The sequence below is a fragment of the Ovis canadensis genome, chromosome 7 (assembly GCF_042477335.2).
Source record: "Ovis canadensis isolate MfBH-ARS-UI-01 breed Bighorn chromosome 7, ARS-UI_OviCan_v2, whole genome shotgun sequence".
Classification (NCBI taxonomy): Eukaryota; Metazoa; Chordata; class Mammalia; order Artiodactyla; family Bovidae; genus Ovis; species Ovis canadensis.
This window is the reverse complement of record NC_091251.1, coordinates 101913707-101926494: the sequence shown is the minus strand read 5'-3', so window position 1 is coordinate 101926494 and position 12788 is coordinate 101913707. Positions and strand designations below refer to the sequence as shown.

Below are 12788 nucleotides of genomic sequence, written 5' to 3'. Positions count from 1 at the left end.
TCCTCTCTCTTTAAATCACAAAGCAAAATTCCACTGTCCCTCTGCCACCCCCCCTCTTCTAAAAAAAAAAAAAAAACAAAAAACGAGTTTTGCTTTTCTATTCACTGCAGTCCTGGCCAAAGTAAAGCCCTCTTTCTCAATGACGTCAAGATCTTTACCAAGATTAGGCTTTCATTTCTCTATTGCAGCAATTAGCCAGGGAATGTATAAAAGGCTTCAGGGAGACTCACTGGGCTGCAGAGAGAGGCACTTTGCACCACAGACAGAGCAGGAAGGAGAAGGCAGAGGCAGTCAGGGACAGAGGAGTCAGACGCTCCTGGGGAAGAGAGAGAGTGAGACAGGCTGGAGGGGAACAGAAAGTGTGTGTAAACGGAGTAAAGAGGGGAAAAAACTACCCTAAAAGCACATTTTCAAAACTCTGGCAATTCTAGAAAGAAACGGGCTACGTTTCTGAACACAGAGACAATGAAAAGCTACAGAAAAATTTGCAATCTCTGCCACAGTCTCATAGGTGCTTAGAAATGAAAGTAGAACTGCCTGTCTTTAACCGACTCTGAGAGGGGTAACTGGATTAGGGACGGGTACGCCAGTTTTTTTGTTTTTGTTTTTGTTTTAACATCTTAAATCCTGAAAAAAAAAAAAGAAAAAAAAGGCAGCAGCTCCGAATTGAATGAATTGATGGGCACACTCCAACTGCTGGGCTGGAGAGACTGGAACTTGGTCTTGCCATTTCTGCTTCTTTGAAAAAGGAGACAACTTGGGCTTCTTTTTTAATTTAGTTTTTCTCCTTCTCTCCCCCTATCCCCCACCCCCACCCCCGACCTCCCCCTTCACCTCCCCCCACCCCTCTCCATCACCCCCCCCCCCACCTTTTAAATAAGAGGGTGAAGGGGAACCAGAGCACACAAGGGAACTGACCCGGGAGGCAGAGAAGATGGGCATCCTCAGCGTAGACTTGCTGATCACACTGCAGATTCTGCCAGTTTTTTTCTCCAACTGCCTCTTCCTGGCGCTCTATGACTCGGTCATTCTCCTCAAGCACGTGGTGCTGCTGCTGAGCCGCTCCAAGTCCACTCGCGGGCAGTGGAGGCGCATGCTGACCTCAGAAGGAATGCGCTGCATCTGGAAAAGCTTCCTCCTCGACGCCTACAAACAGGTGAGCGGCGCTCCAGGGGCTTCTCCGCAGGGCTGCCGGGGGCGGGAGGCGGAGATGCTGGAGGAGACCAGGTGCCTGCAGGAGCTGGGGGTGAGCTCTCTTGGAGCCGTGTCTGGAGGCCGTAGGGTGATGCTCGGATGTTTACTCTCTACACCTGTTGCACGATCACTCACCTGAGATTTGGGGATGACAGGTATTACTGAGTCCCAGTGACTCTGTGTGACTTCAGAAGGAGCCTTTCTAAGAAGAGTCAGGAGTGGCTTGCTATGACTCAGGAGCAGAGGGTATTTGTGTCTGTAGAATAATGTTGGGAAACATCAGAAAGGTGTCCGGGGGAGGGCAGACCCTGCCTTTACTCTGCTCTCATCATGAACTGGCAGTTTTGATGTTTTGCTTGATGAGAGGCTGCGTGAGACTTTAGGAAAGACTGTTCAATGGGTGGGCACTAAAAAGCAGGGAGAAAGAAAGACAACACCACGCAGGACTCTCAGAGAGCTGACAAGATTTAAGGAAATAACAGAGCAGGTGTGATTCAGCTAGTTGTGGCTTCATTCCTGGTAGAAGTAAGAGTTAATGGGAGCAAGTCTGTGTGCCCGTCAACTCCTGCCTTGATCTGGATTTCAGCCTTTTGAAGCAGTTATCCGGCACGGAGTCTGGAGCTACTGGATATCTGTTTGAAAAGGAAAGATCTGAGAACAAGCTGTCAACAATCCAGACTTTGTTCGAGAAACCACATTTGGTTTGTTTCTCAAAACTTAGGCAGGTTGCCTTTAGACCAAGCAGATAAGTCTAGGGTTCACGACAGTCTCAAAGCTGTTATAACTCGTGCCTAGAACCCTGAAGCAGTGGCTTCACTTACCTGCTGAAGCCGTGTCCCTGGGGCTGCCCTCTCAAAACGAGAAAGGTTTTGTTTTGAAGTGAAGAATGCTGTTTCGAGGTGGTGGAGCATCCTTGGGCCAGATCTTAAGCGGCAAAGAGGAAAGGGCACTGGGTCCTTTGTCAGTGTGCTCCCTCCCCTATGCCCGTGTGACTCCTGAAGGTCCCTGAGCTTAGGAAGAATTGACTCATCCCATAAAAGCTACTATCAAAGCAGACATCCTTGATATCCCCTAACAGTATTGAGGGACCTTGCCCGAGATGCTGGGGAAGGGGGTTTAAGAGGAAGATGGGAGCTAGTGAAGTGATGTGTTATAGGCAGGCAGAACCTCAGAAACAGCTGGAAAGCTAGAATAAGAGGAAGAAGAGAACAAGTCCTCTATAAATAAGCACTAGAAAAATAAATCTAGAGAATGAACTTATGGTAACCAGGGGTGGGGGGATGGTTGGGGGGAAAGATAGATTGAGAGTTTGGGACTGGCATGTTCACACTGCTGTATATAAAACAGATAATCAAAAAGGACCTATAATATGACAGGGAACTCTGCTCAATACTCTGTAACAACCTAAGTGGGAGAATAACTGAAAAAAGAATAGGTATGTGTATATGTATAATTGAATCACTTTGCTGTATACCTAAAGCTGGCACAACATTGTTAATTAACTATACTCCAATATAAAATAAAAATTAAAAAAATCTGTGCACCAGCAAAGGAAAAGAAGTCATTTCTAGTAACAAGGAATCCAGAGTAGGATCCTTCCACTGAAAATTAAACAAATGTTTAAGAAGAAAATATTCATAGTGAACTAGGAAAGTTTTAGTGTGATACTTGTCTTTGTTATTGGCAGTAACATGCAGAAGGTTTGTGTTTGTTGTCCTGAAGATAGGAAAATAGTTAAGAGCTCTTGTTAGTAAGTGAAATTTTCTTTAGAATAATATTAAGTGATACTCAAAGTTCTAACACCAAAAACTCATTTTATATTATGTACATGGGCTGAATGGGGGATGTGGGAAGGAGATATTGAGACGATCACTTCATTTGCACACGTGTATATACTCTGTTTCATTTTGAGGGGTAGAGAATTTGGAGGAGGGTGGGTCTTATACAAATGTGTCAGGTGTATTATGACTTAGGAAGTTCTTTCACCTGTATCTGTTTTTCCTAGGTGTTAGGAGATAACATGGCAATGTCAGTTATTTGATCTCTGTTAAACTCTTCCTGTTTTGAAAGTCACTGACTTTTGCCATAAAAGAAAAACCACTGCTTTGGAGAATTTTACCTATATTCATAGATACCTTCACATAAAATATGAAGGTTGTAATGTTTCCCACACATGTTAAGTGAGGCTGTTTCTCCTATCAAGCAGCTTACTGAAATAAAAATAGAAAAGGAAACACATGCCTCTTTAATAAACTTGATCACTTATTTATTTTTTCACCAATTTATAGTGCTTCATTGTGTTGCAATGTTTTGTTGTCCCTCCTCTAAGAGACTGAGAAGCTTGAGTGATCTGTTTTCTTCTTTGCACGTGGTTGGTGTGTTCTTCCGTCTATTGATTTGATTAGTGACCAAGTTCATGCCTGATGTCATGCTGTTTGTTTTCATGACTTATGTAAATGCTGCCATGAGAAGAAGCAACCGGAGAACTCGTATATCCAGAGATAAGCCTGGACTGGGTGTGTGATGACTGGAAACATGGTAAACACAGCTTGCACTGAATTTAGGTCTTCTTCCGTCTCCAAGTGTGGCAAGGGCGGTGGTGGCATCTCAGGGTCTCGGACACGACTGAAGTGACTTAGCAGCAGCCGCAGCAGCGGCAGAACCTCTAAAACGGGTTGAGTCACTTCCCCGAATGCTGCTGCCATCTGTGCCACTGTCACTGGGTGGAGCCATGTCTAGAGACTCGCTGGAGGAGTCTCTGTTTGGTGTCGCCCTGTTTCACAATCCTGACTTGAGGCTGCCACCCCCAGAAGCAGAGTGTTCCGGGATGTCAAGTGTGCACATTCCATCCAGTGAGGCAGGCCATTTCTAACTCTCCAGGTTGTTGAATGGCAGACACTTGAGAAGCTATTTGGAGAAAGTGTGGTAAAAATGTTATCCCTGGGTTTGGCTTCTGCAGGAGGCAACAAAGAAATGAAAAAAAAAAAAAAAGCCACAAAAAAACAAAAAAAAACTTGGGACAAAATAAAACAGAAAACCCTTCTTCATTACAATGTTGCATGGGACTTAAAATGAACTTTCTAGGGAAGCCTGTAAAGGTAATTTGGGTTTGATTAGAGGGAGTCCCAAGCATGATTTTGATGAAAAAAGAAGGTCTAATGGATTTTGTTGAGAGATTGAGGTGCATAATAGATGTTTGTTATTTAAGTTTTCCCTAGTCAGTGTCACTGCATCTAACACTGCATCTCTGTGCTGGTAGTTCAAAGACTCAAAAATACAACCAGTAAGCAGACTACTGTCTGGGAGGCTGGCTCCTACCTAAATGAAGTGTAAAAGTAAACACACGTATAGATGCTGACAAGCACTTTAGCTCCTACATGGGCAATACTGCTGTGGCACAGAAAACATATTCATTTGAACATATAATTTTGGTTTTGAAAGGGTCTCTTTAACATTCTCCTCCTCCTCTTCACTCCCCTCAGCCCTTTGACACTCGTTTCTATAATGGAAAACGGCTCTTCTAAGAAAGAAACACTCCCCCAAAGAACACAAGGCAGGCTACCGCCAGAGTTTGTTCATCACTTGGATAAAACACTGGGAAATGATAGAGCTTCGAGCTGTGTTTTCAAGTTACAAATCAAAAAGAGAATGGCCAAACAGGGAATTGAACTCAGAGGAAAGAGTAGGTAGCTGATCCTCTGATTTGTTGGGCCGATTTGAATATAAATGGTTAAAATGCTGCTTAATAATTGTTTGGCCACGTTTGTAAGGACATTGATGTAGCCTGGTCATTGTGTCAAAGAATTTGAAATTTCCAGGGCTTTGGAGAGCAAGAAGGAGGTGTAAAAAGAATTCTGCCACACACCTACCCCTATTTTTTATCATTTGCTTTACTTTCTGTCATGAGATTAGGTGATATTTTGTCCAGAGGCCTTTCTCAGGTTGTGGAAAAGGAAGAAAAACAAGGTTAGTAGTATATGCTCTATTTCCAGCTTCTACTTGATGAATGGTTCTTTCTTTTTTTTTTTCCCCTTGCCCTGCATTTCACAGTCCACATGCTAAAGCAGCATTATCCTTTTCCTCATGCACTGAAAACTGTCAGCAAAAGAGATCCTATCATCAAGGGAATCAAATATACACCATATATTTACACTCTTGTTCATATTTATAAATATGGCTATGACAACATTTGAGCTTGGCCCAGAGATGTCTTCTGTTGTAAAAATACAAACCCTTTATTTCCCTCCCTTGTTGGTGTTGTGTTGATGTTGATTCTAAAAACCATAAGAAAGGACAAATGTAATAGTGCAAATGAGAGAGGTAAAAGTCAGTGATGACGATATTACATTTTACGTATGTCCTTTCCGATCCTTGCAAAATAAAGGGACCCTTTGGGAACATCGGAACTTCAAGACCAATTAGTGGAAATGATGCTTCTTGTGTTTGGGCATTAAATACTGGGCAGGGTTCTCTTTAGAGCGGCTAATGCTGGCAGGGAAAGAGGTACCGACCTAATTACTCTTCCGCAAGAGTAAAAAATGCCTTTTGAATGCCTCTTTGGCAAATATGTCTCATTAAGGACAAAAACCAAACACAAACCCTCTAAGAAGGAGAAATTAAGATGATAGGTAACTTGTGGCCAGGAGACTTTCTGTGCCACTGTGGGAAATTAACACAGAGTTTGGGAGTACCAGGGGATAACTTGTTTTTGTCGAGCTTCTTTCCTGCAGCCTAAATGTTATTATGGACCAACTTTATTTTCTTCATCATTTTGGCTTTGGGTCAAGGAATGCTTTGCTCCTGGGAAAAGACTCTTCCATCACGGAAGACAGCGATGATTCTCCCATTCCACCTCAGCAAGGTGTGAAGCAGAGTAAACTAAGAAATTCACACTTTGAAACTTTGGTCATAATACAAACTTAATTTTCTTGATGACCAAATAGGAAGGTGAGAAATGAACAATAATATCCTTCTAAAAGATTTTTTTTTTTCAGTTTAAAGCAGACTGTCATTTTTAAAAAAGTTTTTTCCTTTATTGTTGCTAAATTATCCCATATCAGCAGTTTTTAGCAAAAACAGACCAATTGTATGATTGGAATATGACATTTATAAAAGCAGACTACTGGTCTACTCATGTCTGGACCGTCACATCATGGGTGTGTGTTTTTCCCTCCTAGTTGTAGTAATAGCATTGTGCATACCTATGCGTTTTCTCTTACCTAATCACCCTCATGAACAAAAGTGTAATTCCTTTTATGACATTCTAATCTGCAGTCAAGTCCTATGGCTCCTTTACAAAATAAAGAGGATTGGCTACTCTCATTTTATGCACTGACCAGCAGAGCTAATCAAGAACAGATCAACAGCATTGGGGGTGGACTGTGGCAGTGTTCTGCAGTGGGGCTCCAGGGGGCTCCAGGGGGCTCACCCTTTGAAATCTTCTGCCTTGGTGAGGTCTTCCATCACTCCAATGTGCTGGTGTTCACTGTAGGTCAAGGCTGTTACTAAGTGTCAAATGCTTTGCGGATCTCCAGCTAAGATGAAAACAGCTACCATTCATTCAAAACTTTATTCAACAAAAAATTCCAAGCATACATATCCACTGTTCTCCAGCTAAACAAAATGCCAACCTCTGCCCCCTCCCCCACCAAACACACATACTAAAGAACATGATATATTTGGTAGCTTATCCTAACTTTTGATTTTAAAGTAGAGGTGTTGTACTTGTTCTAAGTTTTCTAAGTTGAACTAACATGTTTGTATTTTGAGAAAAATTATGTGGCTGAACCATACATTGTCACTAAAGAAGGAGAAGGTGCTTTAACTTTCCAAGAAAATTAATTATGGGTAACAAGAGAGTCACCTGTGACTGAAGTCAGGTAAGATTACTCAGTTGAAGAATCAGGCATAAGGCAAGGATCAACAGTTTGGCTTGGGTGAGAGTCAGGTGCATCAGAGGCCCATGTCACAAGGCCAACACAACTGTTCCATTCTTAGAAATGACTCCAAAATGCAAGTGGATGTTTTCAACCTACCAGGAACCTACAAGTCTGCAGTCCAGAGATGATTCTTCTCCTATGTATGGGTTCCTCACTTAATGAGAAGTTGCTACAATAGCTAGTGAATTCAGACTCGTCTGAATGCATTCAGATCTTTGTATCACAGTATGTTGAGAGACACAGCATGACAATATTGTTGAAAGCAGCCGTCCTAGAATCATTATTGCTTTTTTAAATGGGGAAGATACAATGAGAAGGTGATGGTAATGCTACCTTTTATCTAAATCTACAAAGAAGTACAAAAATAACCCATAGATTAAAAAGCTTATAATACCTTTAGGATGTATATCTTTGCATTTTAAGTACATTTTAAAATTTCAAGAGATGAATGTAGCTCATATAAAACAGTCCAGCTAAAAGTGGTTTACTAGGTTTCTTCACCTAGCTTCACTTACAAATTAACCAAGAAAATTAATATAAAGGAAATAACTTTTTCCTGACAGTGACTGAAAACAAATTTACTTATTTAAATCATAACACCACCTTCCTTTTCTAAGAAAGAAGATTATTGTTTTAACATTTATTTTAGAAAGCGTATAGTCCTTGTTTTAAACCTGCCCTGCTAGGATTTTTCACAAGGGAGATAAAGGATTTCTTGACTTCTGCAGTTAAAAATGGGTTATGCATTAACATCAGATAGAAGCTTCTCCATGAAACCCCTTGAGTGTTTTATATTGGTTTAAATTGTTGAGTTTTTAACAGTTTGCTTGTAAGTGACTTCAATTAACATCTCTGTTATATGCGGTGGTATCTATATGAGGGGTAAAAATGAATCCAGTTGGAAGTGTTTTGTAATATTAAGGATAGTGTATAAAAATCAATTATACTGTTGTAAGTTGTCCCCAATGTTATTGGCTTTGATTAAACCATTCTAGGGGAAGATCCAATTCTGTTAATTCAAACTGAAGTAATTGGCTCTTTTATGTTGCCTGCTTTTTATTATCAATTTACAGATTCAAAGGCCAGCAAACTTTCTTTCAGTCTGTATTCAATGATTTAAACCACAGGCAAAGGGAGCACCTAGAACAATTTTGCTCTATACCTCTTCTGCCTGAGTATTCTAAATCCAGTGGAATTTGATAATAAAATGTATGGTAGGAAAGTAAATGGCTTGTGACTTCTGAGATAAAAAGGTGAAACAAACTAAAACACACATGCAATATGAGAAATTAAAAGTCAAATTCTACAAAAGATGAAAGTGTATGTTTTCATTCATTTGTTTGTTTAATGGAAATGGAGAGGTTCTAGTCAAAAGAACCCTTAAGTATGAAGCAGCTATAGAAACCTCCAGAAAGGATGTCATACCAAAGAAAGCTCGAATTACTTCTAAGAATAATTATATTACAACATAGAATTACTCAGAAAAATGATATTCAGCCTCACATGTTTGCATGGCATCTATAATGGCAACTTACACTCCCACAATGATTTATAGTGTACAGAGCTCTTTCCTCTGTGTCATCCTTCCATAAACATACGAGGAAGATGGGCATTATAAATGACCATTTTACAGATGGGATAGCTGCAGCACTTGAGAGATTAAGTGGGAGTAGCTTTTCTTATAAATGGCAGGCCCCAGGTTTTCTCATTCTGGGTAGGGATAGAGTCCATAGGTATCCTTGTCCATTGGTTCAGATTAAATGACTTTTAGGCAAGACTTTAAGGACTTTCCTGAGTTACTTTAGAATTCAGAAGTGGGAATTCAGAAAGAGGTGCCATGTCCCACAGCTCTGATCATTTATTTTAAAGTAGACCATTCACTTTTCACTTCTAAAATGAAGTCCATTAATCATTTGTTATATACTGTGAGCTAAGCACTGACACAGAGTAAGCGCAGTAAAGAACACCAGCCTCAACTTAATTATGAAGACAGTTAACTGCAGTACCTTCAGTGATGAAAAGAATTGCCTTTAGTGACTAGACAGAATGAAAAAGACTTTTATTCTCTTTAGGGCCATTCATTACCTTACCTGCCATGATGGGTCTTTACTCAAGTCAGTATGTGTTTACCATATCCTCCGAAGGAAATACCGCATTTTATTAGAGCCAACTGTTTCTGTACAGAGTGAACTGAAGTGAGTGCATGCTTCATGCGGTCTTGCCTCTCTCTCTCGTTTTCCATCACCAGGTGAAACTGGGTGAAGATGCCCCCAATTCCCGCGTGGTGCCTGTCTCCAGTCCGGAAGGAGGTGACACCGGTGGAAATGGTGCCCAGGAGAAAACAGCGGATGGAACTGAATGCCACCTTCTGGACTTTGCCAGCCCTGAGCGCCCACTGGTGGTCAACTTCGGCTCGGCCACTTGACCTCCTTTCACTAACCAGCTGCCAGCCTTCAGCAAACTGGTGGAAGAGTTCTCATCCGTGGCTGACTTCCTGTTGGTCTACATTGATGAGGCTCATCCTTCAGATGGTTGGGCGGTGCCTGGGGATTCTTCTTTGTTTTTCGAGGTGAAGAAGCACCGGAACCAGGAAGACCGATGCGCAGCAGCCCAGCAGCTCCTGGAGCGTTTCTCCTTGCCGCCCCAGTGCCGAGTTGTGGCTGACCGCATGGACAATAATGCCAACGTCGCTTATGGGGTAGCCTTTGAACGTGTGTGCATTGTGCAGAGACAGAAAATTGCTTATCTGGGAGGAAAGGGTCCCTTCTTTTACAACCTGCAAGAAGTCCGGCGTTGGCTGGAGAAGAATTTCAGCAAGAGATGAAAGCTAGATTAGCTAGTTAAAAGTATGATTGTAACAGAGCTTTTTTTTTTTTTTTTTAATTTATGTAAAGACAAGGAAACTAAGAATTCAATCCACTATTTCAACTGAGTCCCATTTTCTCACTGAAAGACGGGAATTTACGTGTCAGAAGAACATAAACCTCTAACATCTGGATCCTACTTTCACCGCTTACATGGCTTTTGGCTAAATAGTAGCCCCATCTCTTCCCTTCCTGGTGAAAAGCCCTGAATGAAAAGATCCCAAGATGGAAAAAAGAAAACTTGTTTCAGCGTGTGTTCATTTCTGCCCTGATAAAAGAAGTGATACAGCTGATGCGTGCCCTGGGACCTGAAGAAAAGACTTGCTGGAATGACTGCTGTGTTAGGGAAGCCACCATCCTTGTTGGTGTAAAGGGTGTTACCTGGGCTTTATTCAGCGTGGATAGAGCCCAACTGGATGTTTGCCAAATCTTTACTTAGAATGAGTCTTCAAGTCCAGGCCATGCGGTTAGGACCTTATTGTTTAACATGTTGGAGAAGTTTCTGACCTTCTAGTTTCTAGCCATGTACTACTCTATGCCAGTCTAAATGTCCCAGAACTTGCAGTTATCAAGAGTGATACCTACTGGAGGGTTAGAATGGTCATCTGATATCTGGTGGTTACTTTCTAGGCAGGTGGAGAAAGTACTAGAAGCAAGTCAAATCAACAAGCTGGGAAAAGCAGGCAGAAAGCCTAGGAGGCTTCATAGAGTTTCACCTTGAAACTGTAGAGAGTGGTACTAATTTGTCAGTCACAGAAACATGGAAACATATGCAAAGCTCGAAAAAGAAGCTCCGCTAAGATAGCATAGAGAATATACATATGAAATTAATGTATTTGTCATATATTCCTGGATTGAAGAGAAAGGGGGATTGAGAGGGAAAAAAATGCATTTTAATATTTGTATTACTTTTTGAAACATGTTTGTGGTGTTTACATGTTCAGTAGGTGATTATACCTCATGATGTTGATGAAAGGTAACACCAGTGGGCCCAGTGGGGCCAGGGTCCCCCTCTGCATCCCTACAGTTGTATTGTGGTCCCATTGCTTCTTGGTCTGGGTCTCTATGGCAGTGTTCTCTGAATGATGAGCTCAGCAATTTAGAGCCAAATAGAGGACAAGAAAGTGTGAGACAATTCCCATCAGTGATTTTAGAGGCTTTGCTTCTTTGATGGAATCCTCAGGATCGTGGAGTTTGGTAGGATGGAATTCCCATTCATATTTAATTTGGACTTGGGTTTTCCTTTGTTCCTCTTAGATGAGGTATAGTCATCTAAGACTTCTGTAGTATATTTTTATAATGCTATTTTAATATATATACCATATTTCTCTTTAAAATGAAGATATTATAGTTCTACTTATAAGTAATATAAGTAATAACTAATGTCCTAACTTCCAAAAAAGATCAACCAATTTTGTATGTTAAATTTTTATTGTAAATTTGAGGATGTTATCAGATCATAGTATGTGGTTATATTTATATGTACAATCAAAGGTTCCTATGGCCATTCCATTAATAACTGAATCATAAAAGTAATAGAAAACATATCTAAAATCGAAAATATCTTCCTGAACTAACTGCCTGAAATCAGAAAAAAATGGGAACTGAGTGTGCAAGAACCAAAACCAATTTTTTTTTAAATGGAGCAACATAATAGTCATATCACTGCATCATTTATTGTTTAGATATTAAAGCTCCATTTAAACTGATTATTTTTAACTGCAACATTTAAGCTTCTCACTGTTCTAAATTCTATAAAATGTACCAACAAAGAAACAAATTTTGAAAATGTGACATTAATGAATTTCTGGAAAATCACATTGAGAATAGATTATTTCTGAGTCCTCAGTTGTTAAACCCCTTGATTTATCAGCATAGCCCCTTGATTTTTACCTTCAAAAGAGTGTCGTGATTTGTGTGGTATCCTAGGGAAGAAAAAGAAAAGTTGGTAGCAGCACACTCACGCTGTTGTCTTTAAACCTCCCCTTTGTTCTACACGTACAGTAAGGGAACAGGATGTTGGCGAAGCTGGTGGGGGGACGAGACGTGGCTAAGGCAGGCAGTGCCAGTTGTCTGGAGGAAAGGGTGATGAGAAAACTACCCTGCTGTGATACACTTTTAAAGAAAGAGAAGGCTGTGTGCCTGCAGTTCTTCTCTCTGAGGATAGGCCGGTGGAGACGGGAAGCAGTGGGAAGTACACATACAAAGGTACAGGCTGAGTATCAGGGACAAAGACGTGTTCAGTGGAACACAGGAGAGTTACTGGAAGAAAGGCTGTTGAGAGCCAATGGAGAAAGTGAATTGACAAAGCTCAGGAATCCTGCAATATGTAAAATGGCTTGGTGTTATCAGAGTTAGGAGAAGCCTATAACTATGTAACTTATTTATCTCAACATGAACTCTTGTGATTTCCTGTGGTGTATCTTTAAGGAAATAATAAGAACTCATTATTTGAGATAGAGGAGAATCAGTGTTTAGCTGATATGCTCAGAGAAATTCTTAGATTGTCAATATCCTGAAACTGACAGGTACTGTCGATACCCTGAAATCAACACCCCACCCATCTTATCTTTTATAAAGTATGTTCCTTTGAAGAATTTTTGTCCCTGTTCTCACAAGGCAAAATTTATAAATTTATATATATATATATGGTATAAGGTATAAGTTTATATAAACTTATATATATATATGATGTCTTATTTTAGAACCTAAACATTTCCCTCCCATCCAACCCCATAGGCTATGTTTACATGGAGCTATCAGTTTAGGCTTTTAAACTGAATTAGCTTGT

The 12788-nt window shown here is 40.7% G+C and overlaps 1 protein-coding gene across 2 annotated transcripts; it reads left to right on the top strand.

Annotated features, from left to right (window-relative positions):
- Positions 1 to 235: 235 nt before the first annotated feature.
- On the top strand, positions 236 to 11815 carry DIO2 (iodothyronine deiodinase 2). Of its 2 annotated transcripts, none has more exons than XM_069595212.1 (3): positions 236 to 581; positions 882 to 1156; positions 9382 to 11815. In XM_069595212.1, the coding sequence occupies exons 2-3, from the start codon at positions 935 to 937 to the stop codon at positions 9967 to 9969; spliced, it is 810 nt and encodes a 269-aa protein (XP_069451313.1). In that variant the 5' UTR covers positions 236 to 581; positions 882 to 934; the 3' UTR covers positions 9970 to 11815. The 2 variants fall into 2 exon arrangements, with proteins under 2 accessions (XP_069451313.1, XP_069451314.1); XM_069595213.1 differs by having other exon boundaries at positions 237 to 581; positions 9382 to 9957.
- The last annotated feature ends 973 nt before the right edge of the window (positions 11816 to 12788 follow it).